This window comes from Hyperolius riggenbachi, chromosome 11, assembly GCF_040937935.1.
Source record: "Hyperolius riggenbachi isolate aHypRig1 chromosome 11, aHypRig1.pri, whole genome shotgun sequence".
In the NCBI taxonomy this organism is placed as follows: Eukaryota; Metazoa; Chordata; class Amphibia; order Anura; family Hyperoliidae; genus Hyperolius; species Hyperolius riggenbachi.
The window spans coordinates 168,148,683-168,166,674 of NC_090656.1; the positions used below are offsets into that span (position 1 = coordinate 168,148,683).

Consider the following 17,992-nt stretch of genomic DNA (forward strand, 5'->3'; position numbering starts at 1 on the left):
TGCCTCTGTTAAGAGCCATGATTATTACACCAGTCTTACCTCTGCTATCAGAGACTCTAAGGGGGGCCAGCCTACTTTACCACTTTGCAAAGAGTATTACTTTACCCCTTACGGCGGAAGCTATATCAGCGCTGACCCTAAGGACCACATTTAAAAAAAAATAAGACACAGAAAGTGTCACTTTTTGCAGAAGGAGAAGGAAAACATAACGGAAGATTGATGCGGGGAAGATGGGTTATTAGGCATTAGAGGACTATGCATAGCAATAGCTCACAACAAATGGCAATCACTATTGTGGAATTATCAGTTCATTGCTATTTGTGCTGTACATAACACAGGCAAGTACAATAGAAAAGAGTAGTAAAAAAATGTAAATATGATGAATGTGTATACCTCTGTGCCAAAATATGAGATAACGTACTCACATTTTATTGACAAGGCATGAATATATCTCCTTGGAGAAAACTCAGGAGAAAAAGTTAATTGCATATGGGCCATTAAGTTTCAATTAAATCTGACACTGTTCAAAAAGCATTTGCCTGAGTAACCCTTAAGGGGGCCATTACCAATACAATCTCCCAAATTATCAATCGGGTGCCATTAACGGTGCCGATGGCCGACAAATTATCGTTTTATCCATTATGCTGCTGACCCAAATCTCAGAGCAATTCTTTTAGTCTCATTGGATTGTTTATCATTTTCTCTTGTATTTCTGGGCCTGACTGATCATCTCTGATCAATTGCAACAATTGGATGGTCAATCGTTTTGGACATTGGATCATCAATGGGCACCTTTGCAGTCCAGGCCTGATGTCATTACTATATTCTACATTCTCCCACCCTTCCACTCTACCATACATTCTCCCACCCTTCCATTCTACCATACATTATCCCAACCTTCCACTCTACCATACATTCTCCCACCCTTCCACTCTACCATACATTATCCCACCCTTCCACTCTACCATACATTCTCCCACCCTTCCACTCTACCATACATTATCCCACCCTTCCATTCTACCATACATTATCCCAACCTTCCACTCTACCATACATTCTCCCACCCTTCCACTCTACCATACATTCTCCCACCCTTCCACTCTACCATACATTCTCCCACCCTTCCACTCTACCATACATTCTCCCACCCTTCCACTCTACCATACATTATCCTACGCTCCCACCAAATCCCTACCTACCAGTGCAAAAAAGTGGGAGCTAGACTTAAGGCTCTCTATACCTTGGGATGAATTAATGCACAGAAAGCTGGACATGCACAGCCAGATGTTCCATTAATTTGCACACAGTAGGATCATCTTTCTAGCTACTGACCAGATGGTACTATGTGCCATCATGATTAGCCTGCATTTCCCTGCTGCGAGTCCACTCTGGTTCCAGGCATAATGCAGTATCGGGACATGCTTCATACATGAGTTGTGAAACAATAACGGTCAGATGTTATTACTACTTGTGATGGGATAATAAAAGCTGCATAATTTTCAACGTTGCCTGTGTGCGGAACCTTCTTCACAACTCTTGGAATTATCTGCTGTTGGTTTTCAGCACTGGCAATTGACTCTGATGTGTGATCTTTTCGATTTGGATTATGCTTCATACATGGTCTTCCTGCCCAAGGCTGATGCGATTCTGGAGATGGGTTGATGGTATAATACACTCGCTATTTATTTCGCAAAGTAGTTTGAGGGAAAAAAAACATGGGAAGCTATTCTGAATACAAAAACTCAATGATTCACACCCTTCCAAGATAAAATAGTAACTTTACTGTAAACCAGAAAAATCAACAGTCCCTGTCACGGTGGTAAAATTGGAGAGTGATTTCCCTCATTTCAAATGAAAAATTCACAACCATATGCTCATCCACCATCAGAATTTTCTGAATATTCTTGATATGCTTGCAATTTACATATATATCAGAGAAAGTGGTAACATACCTGTGACATGTTTGCTATCTAGTGTCCCGCAATAAAAACAACAAATAGGGTAGCGATATGATAGAATTCTTAGATTCTGGGGAAAATACTGTATAAAAACAAGGGCCCATAAGCAATTAACTTTTTCTTTTTGGTAATATTTTCATAACTTGTCAATAAAATGCCTTTTCAACTACCAGCAAGCAAGAAAATACTCAGAAAAATGTTGACAATATTCTATAATTTACGTTTCAATAATTTTTCAACTGCAAAGTGCTGAAAGGTGATTTTAACAAGAAGTTGAAAAATGATCTCCTAGTAGAAAACACAGGAGAAAAAGTGAATCAAAGAAGGTTCAAAAACCTATATCCTCTCCAGTACTATGACCTTTTAGGAGAACAAGTGCAACTTGTCTCTACAGTGATCATAAGACAACCGAACCTTAAGGCCTTGTTCACATTAGACACGTTGCCGTCCGTATTTCAGCAACGCGCGCAGGAGGCAGACACGCATGAACATCATAAGTGCATAGACTGCACTGTCTGATGTTCATACAGCATGCGTTCCGTACCAGTGCGGTGCTCGAACGCATGCTGAACACATTTTTTAGCCAAACTTGCAGCTGACCCATTCACTGCAGTGAATGGGATCAGCCACGCAACCCATATAAACGTAGATGGCGTGCGATAATACACACTGCGTTCCGATCGCACAGCCATCTGCGTGTGATAATATGAACGAGGCCTTAGTGTCCTGTTCTTGTGAACACATCTACTGAGAAACCCACTTCCAAAAATGCTGAGGTACTGTGAAAAAAATTGAAATAGATAAACAATCATATATTTTTTTAATCATGAGTAAACCCTATACTAAACTTAAAACAGTACAGAAACAATATTCCAAATGTTGAAAGTAAGAAATATTATTGTGATTTTTAACACATTCTTAATTTTAAAATCTGATGCCAAAAACATATTTAAAAAACTTTTTGACAGTGACATGTCTACCATCGTACTGCATGATCTCTTCTTTAAAGAGAACCCGATGTGGGATTTAATGATGTTAGTGGGGCACAGAGGCTGGTTGTGCACACTATCACTAGCCTCTGTTGCCCTATGGTGTGCCTCCAGGACCCCCCTGCGCTCTGCTATCCCCAGCGCCGTGCTAGCGACACACAGAGTGTCGCCAACAGGCTGTTTACCTGTGACTGTCTGTCAGCGCCGCTCCCCCGCCTCCTCTGTATCGGCGCTACCCGTCCGCGCCCCATTCCTCCAATCAGCGGGAGTTTTCAGTGATACATGACAAACTTTTTTCTTCGGCTTCCTTGCTTTTTAAATATAAGCACAGCCATTCCAAAGATTTCCCAGAGGTAACTGTTAGATGGGCGTGTCTAAGCCTGCTGCCAATCACTTGATTAGTGCAGTTGTGCAGACAGTTGCAAAGACTCCTGTTCTGTGTACCTAATTTCTCGTGTAGCCAGATCACAATTTCTGGGCTCCCTGTACAATTTTACCATGGTAGAAAAAAGAGCAATTTTAAGCTAATTGTGAGTTTTCAAAATTCCCAACTGGCTGCAGACTGTAATGGAAAGAAACAAATTATATTACATAACAAATTACCAAAAAAAAAAAAGACTTGAGCAGTACTAAGTTATGATGATATCCTTTTTTATACCAATGCTGGAATTTTATTTTAAGAAATGTAGCATGCTGCAGTGTTTGTGCATCGGACAGGAAAAAGTGGTTAAAACTGAACAGTGGAGCCTTGTAAACCTTGCATGTAACAAGATTTACCTTCTTTTAGTATCCCAGTGGAATCCATTAGTTTTCTTTTCTTTTAGTGCTGTTTCTTTGGATTATCAGTACAATTATTCTCACTATTGATCTAAAGATCATTTTGAGACGTTATTTCAATGACGGCAAAGGTTCCTCTTCATTGCTAATCTGCAATCGAGTTTGTCCTCAGGCTCATTTTACATGGTAAACTTCAGCCCTAGCCAGACACTATATTATGGCAACTCGGTCTGAGTAAAAGTAATAAAATCTGAGTAAACGGCAGCATTGCTCCGGTGGCAACAATGCATCATAATAAAGGCGTATTCAAGTTTCAGCCAGCGCAGGATGTAAATCTGCAATACTTCATGAAACCTGAGTACGCTTTCCCTACAGCAATTTAAAAGTCACAACGGCCATTAAAAGCGAGCCCTCGGTATATCACATCATATTCGCAAAGCGATCTAGCTTGGCAATGCCGTACAACCGAAACAAACGTTATCCTAAAAAAAATGTAATGTGACCAAAAAAAAATCAAGCCAAGACATTAGTGAAAATTATTATTTACAAATGGTATAGAGCAAAGCTTGGTGTATCTGCCATTGTGTTGCTGTATACACAGCTGATTGGGGCAATCCACATGGGCAGTTGGGGTCAGTGGTTGATAGGCAGTGATCAGCCATGCACTTACTGGTAGGCCAATCAGAACGCACTGAACTGGATGCACTACTGTCCATATAAGATACCACCACTGCCTTTGTGTCTTCAGCTGCATCCAAGCTAGGCAAAAACTCTAGCATAGCCATGAGGCAGTGGATATACCATTGTCAGTTGTCAGTGTTAACTTAGCTTTAGGCTACGTTTCCACTGTAGTGTTACATTTTTGCCTGCAAAAAATCGTATAAGATTTTTCTGATTGGTGAAAATTCGCATGTAAATTTGTCCGTGTTTTTATGTGAATTTTCGCACAAATAACACGAAAATTCGCATTGCCTATACAAAGTCCGAAAATATGATGCAGGACCTCAGATTTTTTCACGCGTACGAAAATTCGCATAGAGTGGAACCGGCTGCATTGACTAACATTAGTTTTAAAATCTATGCGAATTTTCTGAGCAGAAAAACAGACACAAAACGCACAAGTGGTAACCTAGCCTTAAAGAGAAACTCTGACCAAGAATTGAACTTTATCCTGATCAGTAGCTGATACCCCCTTTTACATGAGAAATCTATTCCTTTTCACAAACAGACCATCAGGGGGCGCTGTATGACTGATATTGTGGTAAAAACCCTCCCACAAGAAACTCTGAGGACCGTCCTGTCTGTGAACCTTGTTGCATTGTGGGAAATGGCTGTTTACAGCTGTTTTCAACTGCCAAAAAAAGCATGCAGCAGCTACATCACCTGCCAACAGTAAAAATGTCACCATGTAATAAATGTCAGAATACAAATCAGGGATTTAAAAGATTTTGCAATGGGCAAACACTGACTAAATCATTTATACATAATTATTGTAAACATGAAGCACTTTGTATTACATTATTTTCACTGGAGTTCCTCTTTAAAGAAAACCTAACTTGAAAATAAACTGATGAGATTAACAATTGTATCTATCCTCCTACTCCTGAAAATGATTTATTTATTTATTTTTTCTAATCCTGCTGTGGTTATTTTTTGTGTATAAGCTAAGAAAATAATGCTTAATGTTGTATTATCTCATATGCTGACACAGATTTTCCCAAAAGCTAATTTTAGATGAACTATTGACCTTTTCTATCTAACCCAGGCTCTCAGGAGCCATCTCTGCCAGGAAAGTGTTTTATGGTTGTAATTCCTTATCAGTGACGGTTATGCTGAAATCTGAACTTATAATAAACCGTAACTTGCATACCAAAATGTAAACTCATTCTGGCAGAAAAAAAGAAATTATTTGTATGCTTCGCACTGTACACCACATGTCTATCTCATCATGTCACATGTCACCTAAGGCATCCTTTCAGGAACCTTAACTGTCCACAAAATAACTGTTGATGAAGTCTGCAAACACCAAGTAAACCGTTTTGGATAGCCATGCTGTTTTTTCTTTTAAGGCTTAAACTAGCATCTTCTGCATGATGATAATGATGTGTCATAAAAGGGCCCATATTCCCTGATTTTATATGTATAGTTACAGTAAGATGACATCATTCTCACAACGTGTTCCTGGTGTTCCTATGAGACATGCTTTGAACTTTTTTCCCCCAAGAACAGTCCCTGAAGGAAGCTTTAGAGATGCTTTTTAGTAATGGATGTACTGTTTCTTGGCAAAAGTATATTGTTACCATACCGTTTCCAACTGGCCTTTTTAGAAGGATTTCCAAGCAGCCCAGCTGCCTTCCCTCACACAATCATTATGTTAACTGCTTGCCAGGTAACCCAAAGACATGTTGATCTTCACATGATCTGGCTGAGAACAGCTTGGCAACTTCCTTAATGGGATGTTTTTTATGACTGAAGCTGGCCAAACAATCACAATGCACCATGTCTGTGCAGAATTACCAACAACTGCATGATTTAAGGGTTAACAATTCAAGCATATTCTGAAAAAAAAGTGTTTATGCAGCACTTATGGAGATGATATGACTATAGGAAGACAGATCAGTCAGAGCGTAAGATTTCTGTGATCTGCCTCAAGTTTTGGAATCTGAATAGAAAGTGAGGGAACCTCCCAATTGGGCTAAAATGCTGTCAGAATATCCCTTCCAGAGCCTGCTATTTAACAAAAAAAAAAAGGATTTTTATTGTTCTCTGGTGAATGGATAGAGGCTTTAAAGAGACCCTGAAGCGAAAACAAAATTATGATATAATGAATTGGTTGTGTAGTACGGATAATTACTAGAACATTAGTAGCAAAGAAAATATTCTCATATTTTTATTTCCAGGTATATTCCAGGTATATAGGTTTTTTTTATAACATTGCATCATTCTCTAATATTTGCAGTCTACACACTACTCAGCATTCTAAAATGATTTTACATAGCAGGCCAGTGAACTATTGAACTTTCCTCTGCAGAAGAAAAAAACAATACAGTGACTGACAGTTGAGATAACAAGCTTCAGAAGACAGAGCTCTCTGTGACTTTGAAAGTCACGGAGCTCAATGCCTTTTTTGCATTGATAACAACTGGAGTTTCTTAACTCTTCCTGTACTGGAAACAATATTAGACTTATGTCTCTGCTCCTAATGTTTTATTTCTTTTTTTTTCACTTCAGAGTCTCTTTAAGGTGGCCATACATCAGGCAACGTGGCGGCCGATCGACCATCGGATTCGAATATTATAATCGAATTGGATGAATGCACGCCCGACTGACAATAAACCAATTTCGGGACGCAAATAATTTACACTAACTACTGTTGTACTTAGATATAGGTACAATAGTTTTTTTATTTGCAGTCCCAACCTCATTTATCACGGTTTTCAAATCAGTGTCTGAAAAGAGGCTGATATACAGGGTGGGCCATTTATATGGATACACCTTAATAAAATGGGAATGGTTGGTGATATTAACTTCCTGTTTGTGACACATTAGTATATGTGAGGGGGGAAACGTTTCAAGATGGGTGGTGACAATGGCGGCCATTTTGAAGTCAGCCATTTTGAATCCAACTTTTGTTTTTTCAATAGGAAGAGGGTCATGTGACGCATCAAACTTATTGGGAATTTCACAAGAAAAACAATGGTGCGCTTGGTTTTAACGTAACTTTATTCTTTCATGAGTTATTTACAAGTTTCTCTTGTTCACAGCCATTGACATGTCGCCAAGATTAACACGTGAGGAGCGGATAGAAATTGTGTTGATATCTGGTGAACGCAGTAACCGGGTCATTGCAACAGATTTCAATGCAAGACACCCTACGAGACCACCCATCTCCCATGCTACAGTTAGCAAACTGCTTGCTAAGTTTCGTGAAACTGGTTCAGTGTTGGATTTGCCAAAATGTGAATGCATGAAATCTGTCACTAATAAAGAAACATCAGTGGCTGACCTAGCTTCATTCAGTAAGAGCCCACAGCATAGCACTCGCCACATGTCACTGGAGAGTGGCATTAGTCAAACATCCCTTCGGTGGATATTAGCTACTCACAAATGGCACCCTTACAAATTCCAGCTACTGCAGCATCTCAACGAGGATAACCCAGATCGTCACACTGAATTTTCAGAATGGGCAAAACAAAAATTGGAACAGGACCCTCAGTTTATGCAGAATATTTTGTTTAGTGATGAGGCCAACGTTTATGTGAATGGTGAAGTTAACAAACAAAATCACCGCTATTGGTCTGACACTAACCCACATTGGATCGATCCCTCCAAGACTGTTGGAACAAAAATATTGATGGTATGGTGTGGTATATGGGGTACAAAGATAGTCGGGCCATTCTTCATCAGTGGAAACCTTAAGGCCACTATATATGTGAAATTGCTACATGATGATGTGTTTCCCTCTTTATGCACTGAAGCTGCCACGTTCCCCGAGTTTTTCCAGCAAGTTGGTGCACCACCACATTATGGGTCCGAGCATTCCTAGATGAACAGTTTCCTGGAAAGTGGATTGGTCATCGTGGGCCAGTTGAATGGCCCCCAAGGTCTCCTGATCTGACCCCCTTAGACTTTATCTTTGGGGTCATCTAAAGGCAATTGCCTATGCTGTGAAGATACAAGATGTTCAGCACCTGAAACTACAGATACTGGAAGCCTGTGCTAGCATTTCTCCTGCGGTGTTGCTATCAGTGTGTGAAGAGTGGTAGAAGAGGGTTGCATTGACAATCCAATACAATGTGCAGCATATTGAACACGTTTTATAAGTGCTCAGAAACTTGTAAATAACTCATGAAAGAATAAAGTTATGTTAAGCACACCATTGTTTTTCTTATGAAATTCCCAATAAGTTTGATGCGTCACATGACCCTCTTCCTACTGAAAAAAAAGTTGGATTCAGAATGGCCGACTTCAAAATGGCCGCTGTGGTCACCACCCATCTTGAAAATTTCCCCCCTCACATATACTAATGTGCCACAAACAGGAAGTTAATATCACCAACCATTCACTTTGTATTAAGGTGTATCCATATAAATGGCCCACCCTGAATAATAGTGTATAGATATGTGTACAGTAGCTAGGTATGTATATTATATCCTAACCAGTAAACTTGAACTTGCCCTTTAAAATGAATACCTACCCACAGGCCGAGATTGACTCTAGAAATCAGACACGTAAGTAATAATTAGAACAGTGGTAGACTAACAAAGACATCAGGGCCCAATCAATCCAGTCTTGGATTGATGGTAATCATCAAAGAAGCACATATTTCCTTTGATTACAATGAAAATGTTCACATATCAATTTGAGTGGGAATGTATGCACATTAACTAAGTGGCTCCAATTTTCATCTATTATTGCACACTTTACATGGGAGCATAGGATTAAATGAGTTTGACTGATGAAACCCTGCAGAACTGGATGAATAAAATCTTACAAAGTTCTGGAAATTTTAAGGCGCATTACAGCCCGCTGCCTGACACCACTGTGATTATAGGATGAACTTGGCCAGCTCACTGTATTTTTCATGCATTCAAGCTCTTCAGAAATTGCAAAGACAAACAGGTTGGAAGGAAAATGTATATCCCAACTTCTCTGGTGTTGTGCTTAAGGGCTATAGCTATTTTTCTGTGTAGGCCAACTTACCTTACATACTCGTGTACAAGCCTAGTTATTGGGACCAAAAAAGCGGCCCAAAACTCGGGGTCTTGGCTTATACACAAAACACTGGCATATGCAGAGTGAAATGTGCCCCCCACGCCCTCCCGATTGTCTCCACACTCTTGGCCACTCGATTTACTGTAAGTTCCACTCCTGACTGTAAGCTCCACAATACGCCGCAGGGGAAACAGGTAAATAACTATCTGACAACAGGTTCTCACTGTCAGCACTCCATCATAGCAAAAATAGAAGCACAGTATTAGTTGTCTTCCCCGCCCCCGTACACCTCAGCTCTTAATGCATTCATTCTTCAGTCACCCGAATTTAGGCACACGCACATTTTTATCCTTTCACAAACCAAACGCGTTTTGTTTACCCTCCACTCTCCAGCACAACCTATGCCAATAGCTTCTTTTTACGCCAATTAACTACAGTAATCAGCTTCTTTTAATGCACTTTTAGCACTTTCACTTTGATTTTATTTCACATCCTCAACCCATTATATCAGTCTGAATGAGCTGCAAAGTGTTATAATGTTTATGCAAATGTATAAGTTGTCACTATACTTGAAATGCAACTTTCTCATGCACCAGCAACATGTTAAAGTGGACTTGAACCATTACACTTGACAAAAGGAAAACATACAGAAATGCATCCTCTATGTACTTTGAAATTTAGCCTGTCGAATACCCCTTCATCTGTGACTAAGCACAAGTTGTAATTTGATCCCTTAGCTGTGTCAGCTGACTGCCACAGGAGGCAGCTCATTTCTAAAAACAGGATGTTAGCAATATGTCTTCTTCTACGGAAGCAGGAAGTAGACAAACTACTGATTTATTGCAGGATTTGTATCAGCTGTAACAAAGATATGTTTTTTTAAAGGTTATTTAGCTGTTGCTTATCTTTTAGGGCTGAGGTGAAGTTCTGAGTTTAGGTCCGCTTTAAGCCAACTCTCAGCTTATACTCGGGTCAATAATTTTTACCTGATTTTTAAGGTAAAAGTTGGAGGGTCAGCTTATACTCGGGTCACCTTATACATGAGTATATATAGGTAAGTTACTCTTTACAGTCTATCAAAGGGGAACAGAAAATATCTCTATGATTACTGCAAGCATTCAATCGTGCCTACAGAAGTTCTATTTCTTATACAGTAATTCCTGTGTAGGTAATTGGATATTTGAAACAATCACAGTAATGCCTCAAACACACCTATGAGGAATGTCGCCAGTGAATCCCTCGGACAACAGTGCAGGGCTGACATGGATTGCTGGCAGAGGCGTCAAGGGGGGGGGGGGGGAATGTACACACACTAGATTCTTGGTCTCTTTCTGTATATAACAATATATGTAGTCAACTGTATATGTCACTAGAGGTGTAAATACTCTACACAGTGTCAGTATTTAAAATTACAAGCATGCAAATCCAGATTGTTTACTATCTAGTTTATCTAGTTTCCATGCCATTGATTCAAGGATCATCATGACAAATAAACGTATAAGAATGTGTCACACAGTAATCAGTACAGTGTAATCTTTTACTGTGCGTAGTGGTCACTAACAGTTATAAATCTGACAGCTCTGAAACTCTTCATAACAGGTTCTGGACTAGAGCATCTCCTGATAGGGGGTTCTCAAGGTTTATATTCAAAAGTCCTCCCTACATATGGCATAGTCCAAATGCCAAAAAAAGGTGTAGGCAGGCTGGATGGCAGATCTACCGATCCTTTTCAGAGAGTGCTTTTAAAATAAATAATGTCTATAAATCACAATAGGAAAGAAGTTCAGAGCTTTCAGATTAATAATATCTACTAAAAGTGTCAGTTACACAAGAAAAGGGTCATTTACAGTGCATTTTACATCAGGTAAAAACACCCAGATGCATATTAAATTTTACATATTTGTATCATAGTGGTCATTTTAATAAGTGCAGTGTAACTATCCCGAAGAAAAAAACAAATCTTACTAATTCACACTTATACTTTCCAAGTATTACTCTGATTCGCCTTTCTTTGAAGCTAGGCATTATTTGCCCTGCACTTGTGCCCCCCCCCCCCCCCAGACTTTTGGGCAAATAGTAATGGATGGGGGCAAATGAAAAATATGTAACTCCTGCCCTATGTAAACAACAGGTCACTGCAGTATACTGTATAACCTTCCGTGTACATTTACGAACCATTCACATAGAACTGTAGAAACTGTACAAACTCTTGAAAAGTGCCATCGGGTACTTTGCAATCTGAAGATGTTGTCACATGACTACTCAATCCACTGCCTACCTCTGCTGCTCTACAGGATGATCTTTGATAGAGCTGTCAGGAGGCCACAGAGGTCAACATATGGGAACCAAGTACCCCTTTATCAAGCCAGTGAAAAAACAAGCAATACGGTAATGGCTTCATAAAAGGGTGACTGTTGATTACCAAATGCTGGCTGTAATTGTGATGACTTAAATTTTTTCTAAGCATAAGTTAAAGGGGCACTATGGCGAAAAAAATTTAAAATTAAAAATATGTGCAAACATAGACAAATAAGAAGTACGTTTTTTCCAGAGTAAAATGAGCCATAAATTACTTTTCTCCTATGTTGCTGTCACTTACAATAGGTAGTAGAAATCTGACAGAAGCGACAGATTTTGGACTAGTCCATCTCTTCATAGGAGATTCTCAGCAAGGCTTTTATTCTTTATAAAGATATTCCCTAAAAAGGATTTAAACAATGATGCTGGCCAGCTTCCCTGTTCGCTACACAATTTTTTGGTAGTTGGACTGCCATTCACTAAGTGCTTTTGAAAATAAATAAATCCCTGAGGATCCCCCATGAAGAGATGGACTAGTCCAAAACCTGTCGCTTCTGTCAGATTTCTACTACCTACTGTAAGTGACAGCAACATAGGAGAAAAGTAATTTATGGCTCATTTTACTCTGGAAACAAAATGTACTTCTTATTTGTATATGTTTGCACATATTTTAAATTTTAAAATTTTTCGCCATTGTGCCCCTTTAAGTTTTCTGGCTTCTTTGGACTTTTGACATTTAGGTTAGTTAATTCAGCCATACACCATGCTTAACTTTCTTACAGAGGTCCAAGGACCAGTCATCACTTGGTGGAGTCACTCTGTTGTGATAGATGATAGTATTAACGTTGGTAGAGCCAGGGAGGGAGTGGGACCATGCCTGCTGTAGCTGGGTCTATTTAAAGTGAACCAGAGATGAAGCACCCTCATGTATTTTACCATATATATCAGTGGGAACATTAGAGAAAACACCTACCCCGCTCTCTGTTTCATCCTTCACTGCTCAGCCTGCTTCTTACCAGACCTGATAAAATCTCCGACTGAGCATTCAGTCTGGCTTTGCTCAGGAATCATTATAGCTGAGTCATTATAGCAGAGCCAGAAGGGGGCAGGCTTGGGTTGGAAAAAACATCAGAGAAGACAGACTCAGCTATAATGATTCCTGAGAAAAGCCAGACTGAATGCTCAGTAGGGGATTTTATCAGGGCTGATTACAAGCAGGCGGGGCAGTGAAGAATGAAACAGAGAGCAGGGTAGGTGTTTTCTCTAATGTTCCCACTGATATATATGGTAAATTACATGAGGGTGCTAAGTCTCTGGTTCAGTTTAAGGGACACCTGAAGTGAGAGAGATATGGAGGCTGCCATATTTATTTCCTATTAAACAATACCAGTTGCCTGGCGTCCTGCTGATTTGTTCATGCATCAGTAGCGTCTGAATCACACACCTGAAACAAGCATGCAGAAAATCAAGTCAGACTTCAGTCAGAGACATCTCATCTGCATACTTGTTCAGGGTCTATGGCAGGTATGGTAATAGTATCAGAGGATCAGCAGGACAGCAATTGTTTAAAAGGAAATAAATATGGCAGCCTCTATATACCTTTCACTTCAGCTGTCCTTTAAGAGAATATGCAACTTTCAATCATAAAACCAGATGTTATTGCTGGAATGGTCACGTGATCTCATTTTTTAATTTTGATAAGTGATATTGGCCTCAATTCACTAAACATAACAAACATTTTACCGAACGGCCCTTAGTGAATTGAGGCCATCGGGGCATTGTTATTTCAGCAGCTGGAAAGTAGTGGAGGTAATCCAGGTTGGATTGCTTACTTTCTGAAGTCCAGCTTTAGAGAAAGAATATAAAAGTGCAGTAAAAAGAAGCAATGAATCTTCACAAGTACAACCGTCTACCTAAGGCAGACAAATAAAAATGACATGATTAATTTGTTACTCTCACACAAGACCCCCTGTTGCTGCATTGTCCAATTACTTGGCTAACCACCTATCAAACCTGCAAACTTAGTTTGGGATTACCTCCGAGGCAGTGCTGGGTCCGATGCTCCGTCAGCTCAGCCAAGGAATCAAAATCCTGCTGGCAGTTATCGCAGGTGTAAATTGACTCGTCCTCCAGCTCCTCTTCCTCAATCCTCTCTTCCTGGCTGGTCACGCTGTTACCATCTTCCAAACCTTGTGCCTCTCTCTCTGCCTCCCTTTCAGGACCACCTGCAGACACAGGAAGAACACAGAGTTACAGCCGTCTCAAAATAAGAAAAAAAAACTAATTACTTTTAGCTTTTGTTATTCTTCTTGGTCTCTTATTAGTTGGCTAGATGGTGTTAACCATTTTTTTCTGTTTTAGGTGCATACTGAAATTTCCCATCTATAGAGTGGCAGTTTTCACAGTTTCCAAAAAATGAATTGGACTGCTGCTTAACATGAACTTTGACAAATGTCTTCTGGAGATCCAAGTATCATAAGCATAACACCATCCTTGTGGCTGTCTGATAGCTTCTTGTGATCTTCTGTCTTTCGGCACTATAGTTTACTGGAAGTTAATGAAAGCTTTCAATAGGATGCCTCAAAAGGGAGAAGCCCATCTGTGGGGCTTATGTCAGTTTCTTGAATTTAAACTGCAGAAAGACAAAAAATTTTAAGGAGTGCTGGAAGGCCCATGTATCATATGTGTCTTACAGTTCTGTCATCTCAAGGAGAAGTTTATCTTGACTTATGGTGGTTATTAGAGATGATCACATATATGCAAATTCAAATTGATTGGACCTTTTTCAAGCTGCATATATTTGCATAAAAATTGCATAATTTCAGAAATATTTGCATCTCATTGATCATCCCTAGAGGCCACCAGATTCAACCATCAGATAGATTCCTGTCAGATCAAATCTGATCTGAGAGGGATCTATTACTGCCACACACTAACCATAGATTAGATAGATAGATAGATAGATAGATAAGATAGATAGATAGATAGATAGATAGATAGATAGATAGATTTCAACATGATGTCAAATGTGGCATGCACGATGTTACCAAATGCTTCCATTCAGAATAGGCTCAACTGCTTAACAAATAAGCAGTTTAGCCATCTGTGGAAAAGAGGTCTTATCTGAGGACTGAAAGACTAGCCCAAACAATATTAGAAATCAGTGCTGCCATGATATCAGTCTTATGACAGTTAATGACAGTTGGGCAATGGTGACTGTTACTTGTTGTCCTGTGTCTGCACCTGTCATTAACAGCCCAATCACAGTGACGCACCATGGCATGCAGACTGTTATGCACATTTAGTCTAATCAATTTTGTACATATATACAGCACATTCAAACAATTATGCAGGCATAGTCATTGTAACTATACAGAAACCAGCCTACGCATCATTATAAATATAGAAAATTCTCATGATTGGTGTGATGCTGACAATATTTTCAATGCTCCATTAATACACAGCCCCGTGTGAGCACATTATACTTATTACATTTTCACAAATGAACTTGTCTGGGGGGAAATGGAGAACCTGCAATATTTACTGTACTGGAATGCAGTTTTCTGTAGCGCATTGTCTGCCGGAACCTGTGGCCAAACAATACAGAAAAACCTTTCTATGAGCTTCCACAAGCTCTATATAACGATCTTCAATGCTAGGCTTCAATAAGAATTGTGAAATGTATGTGTACAGTAAGCAAAAATGTACGGTAAGTTTTTGTATCCCCCGAAGTGTATTATTACAAAGAACAGTTTCAAATCATTTTGCAAAATCAAAATCAATTACCGGTACATCAGAAATATCAGAACTTATCTCTTCATAAAATGATTGTGTTTGTTAGAAACAATTTCTAGAACTGATGCTGGTTCTCTATAACTGGATTACTGTCTTCTATCTAATTTAACCCAATACAAGTGAAGGTTGTTGGACTGGCCTGTGATTTTTCTTTCCTAAAAATAATGCTAATACATATTCTTGTAAAATTGTACAGTAGCTAAATGCTGTGCTCTTCTCCCCTTCCCGCCTGCATTCCTTCCCTCCCCGCTGATTGGAGGGAAGGGACGCAGGCGGGGAGTGGAGAAATAGAGGAGGTGGGGAAGCGGCGAGTGACAGCTTAGATGAAAACAGCCGGCTATCGACGCGCTGTGTGTCGCTAGCACGGCTGTGTGATTTATGGGGGATAGCAGAGCGCAGGGGGGGGGGGGGGGGCCTGGGGGGAGACAGTATAGTAACAGAGGCTGGGCATTATATGCAGACCCAGCCTCTGTGTGCTAGTAGGATTCTTAGAACCCACCTCGGGTTCTCTTTAAATAAATCAGCCCATATGAACTGTCACCACTAGTAATTTTAAAGTACAGATGCTAAAGATACTTTATGTTAATGTAATTTCTCGAGTCTACATACTATAGACCGATTTCCAACAGATTTCAGCATAAAAATCAAAATCGTCCTAGTGTTGCCGTCTGCTGCACCCCAAAGTGTATGTGTCCCCCCTTCTCAGTGCCCATGGGCCGTGCCACGTGCGCATGTAGTGACATCACTACATGCACTGGTGTCACATGGTACAGGTGCTTGTGGTGACATTAGATGCAGGAGTCGCACCAGCAAACAGGTGAGCCTTTAACACTAACCACAAGTGGGACACATATGCTTGGGGTTCCCAACAGCCAGGGATCCATTGGTCATTGAGGAATCAAACACCATTACCACTGCGCACCTAATGCAACCCTTGCAACCAAGACTTTTCAGCATGCCAATCGATCCAAATGGAAATTGATGAAAAGATCAATCAGGTGGCTATGCTGCGGCACCATTTCTCCTCCGAATCGATACAATTATTGAAGGGTCGATGGAAGAGCACCCTAAGAAAAACTATTAAGATCTGCAGTTATCTACAGGTGACAACTTTGAATGGCTATAACGGTTTAAGGAGGCAATTAGGGTCAGGGGTTACAAGACAAGAGGAAGGGTGTCCAAACTTTTGCACATGCCCCAACTACGATATGATTCGCCTCTATGTTTTAAAGATTGTGAATTATAAAGCAACCGTGCATAAACATTTGTATGGTACATGTGGACTTCTTAACATGCTGTTTCCTGCAGCAGTTGTTTACTATTTTTCTCTTACGAAATGAACTGAATACCTAATTTGGCCAGGGGAGCCCAAACATTTTATATACGACTGTAACTGTTAGCTGGCTGGAGCTTACCATTCAGTAAGATCCAATAATTAGAGTGACAGAATTGCAGCTGAGCAAGAAAACGTGCAGCCAAGAATTATACACAGTATTTACAAAAAGCTAGAGATCTTTTGATTTTTTTTTTTAAAGTAAACCTAAAATGAAAGTAACATGATGAGATAAACAATTGCGTCAATTGTCCTAAACCTAACTAGGCCTTTCCTGGAATATCATAGTCTACTTTTGTGTTTAAAAGGTTAATAATCCAAGTTTGAAGTTGGGACTGCCTGGGGTGAATGACAATGCTTATTCAGCTTTCACAAAGACAAATCTTTAGCTGTTAAACTTTTTTATCTGTTCCCTCCTCTCACAAGTGTTTTTTCTCAGCTACCCAAGAGGTTTACAACCTACAGGGCGGCACTGCCATTAAAGCAAAGGGGGTAGTTACCTCAGGACCGCTGCCAGGCCCCCCCACGCTGCTGGAACCCCCAGGTGGTCTCTCCCTAATCGCCTTGAGTCACTGTAATGGATAGCGGAGATACTGCCGCAACAGCAAGCGGCATGGCGGCTATCTCCGCGTCGCAGCTGGCGGTTTCCGACGCACAGTTACATGCTGGTGCTTTGCCTGGTCCTTCTATCGCTCATAGACTAAGGGCTACGCGCGCGCGCCGAGCGAAAGGGTGTTGATGCATCTAGAAGGGGAGTCAGCTGATCACTCGGTCAGCTGACTCCAGCTATGCTCAGGCTTGGCTGAGTGACTGGGGCGGCGCTATGGAGCGCGTTTAGTATATATAGGACCTGCCTGTCAGTTGCTCCACGTCTGCTGTTGCAAATGCTACGTGTTAGCACTCAGACCTAGTCAGATCCCAAAGTGTGCTAGAACCAGCAGGAGCTGGGGATCCACACTTAGCCAGATTCTGTTGATAGCTTAAAGTACTAATTGAATTGTATTATTTGTTATGACCTTCTGCTAGCTTGACTATTCTTCTGCTCACTGATTCTGTACCTTTGCCTATCTGATATAGTTGCTGACTCTGACTGAATTACTACTCTGATTTAGCTTGTCTGACCTTCC

The 17,992-nt window shown here is 40.3% G+C and overlaps 1 protein-coding gene across 7 annotated transcripts in view; it reads right to left on the reverse strand.

The window, feature by feature from the left end:
* The window catches only part of ZNF423 (zinc finger protein 423), a 464,204-nt gene that overhangs the window by 357,919 nt on the left and 88,293 nt on the right, over positions 1–17,992 (reverse strand). For all 7 annotated transcript variants that reach the window (XM_068261031.1, XM_068261037.1, XM_068261036.1 and 4 more), the window contains one exon: positions 13,774–13,962. In XM_068261031.1, the coding sequence (XP_068117132.1) occupies positions 13,774–13,962 (189 nt within the window). The remainder of the gene's footprint in view (positions 1–13,773; positions 13,963–17,992) is intronic.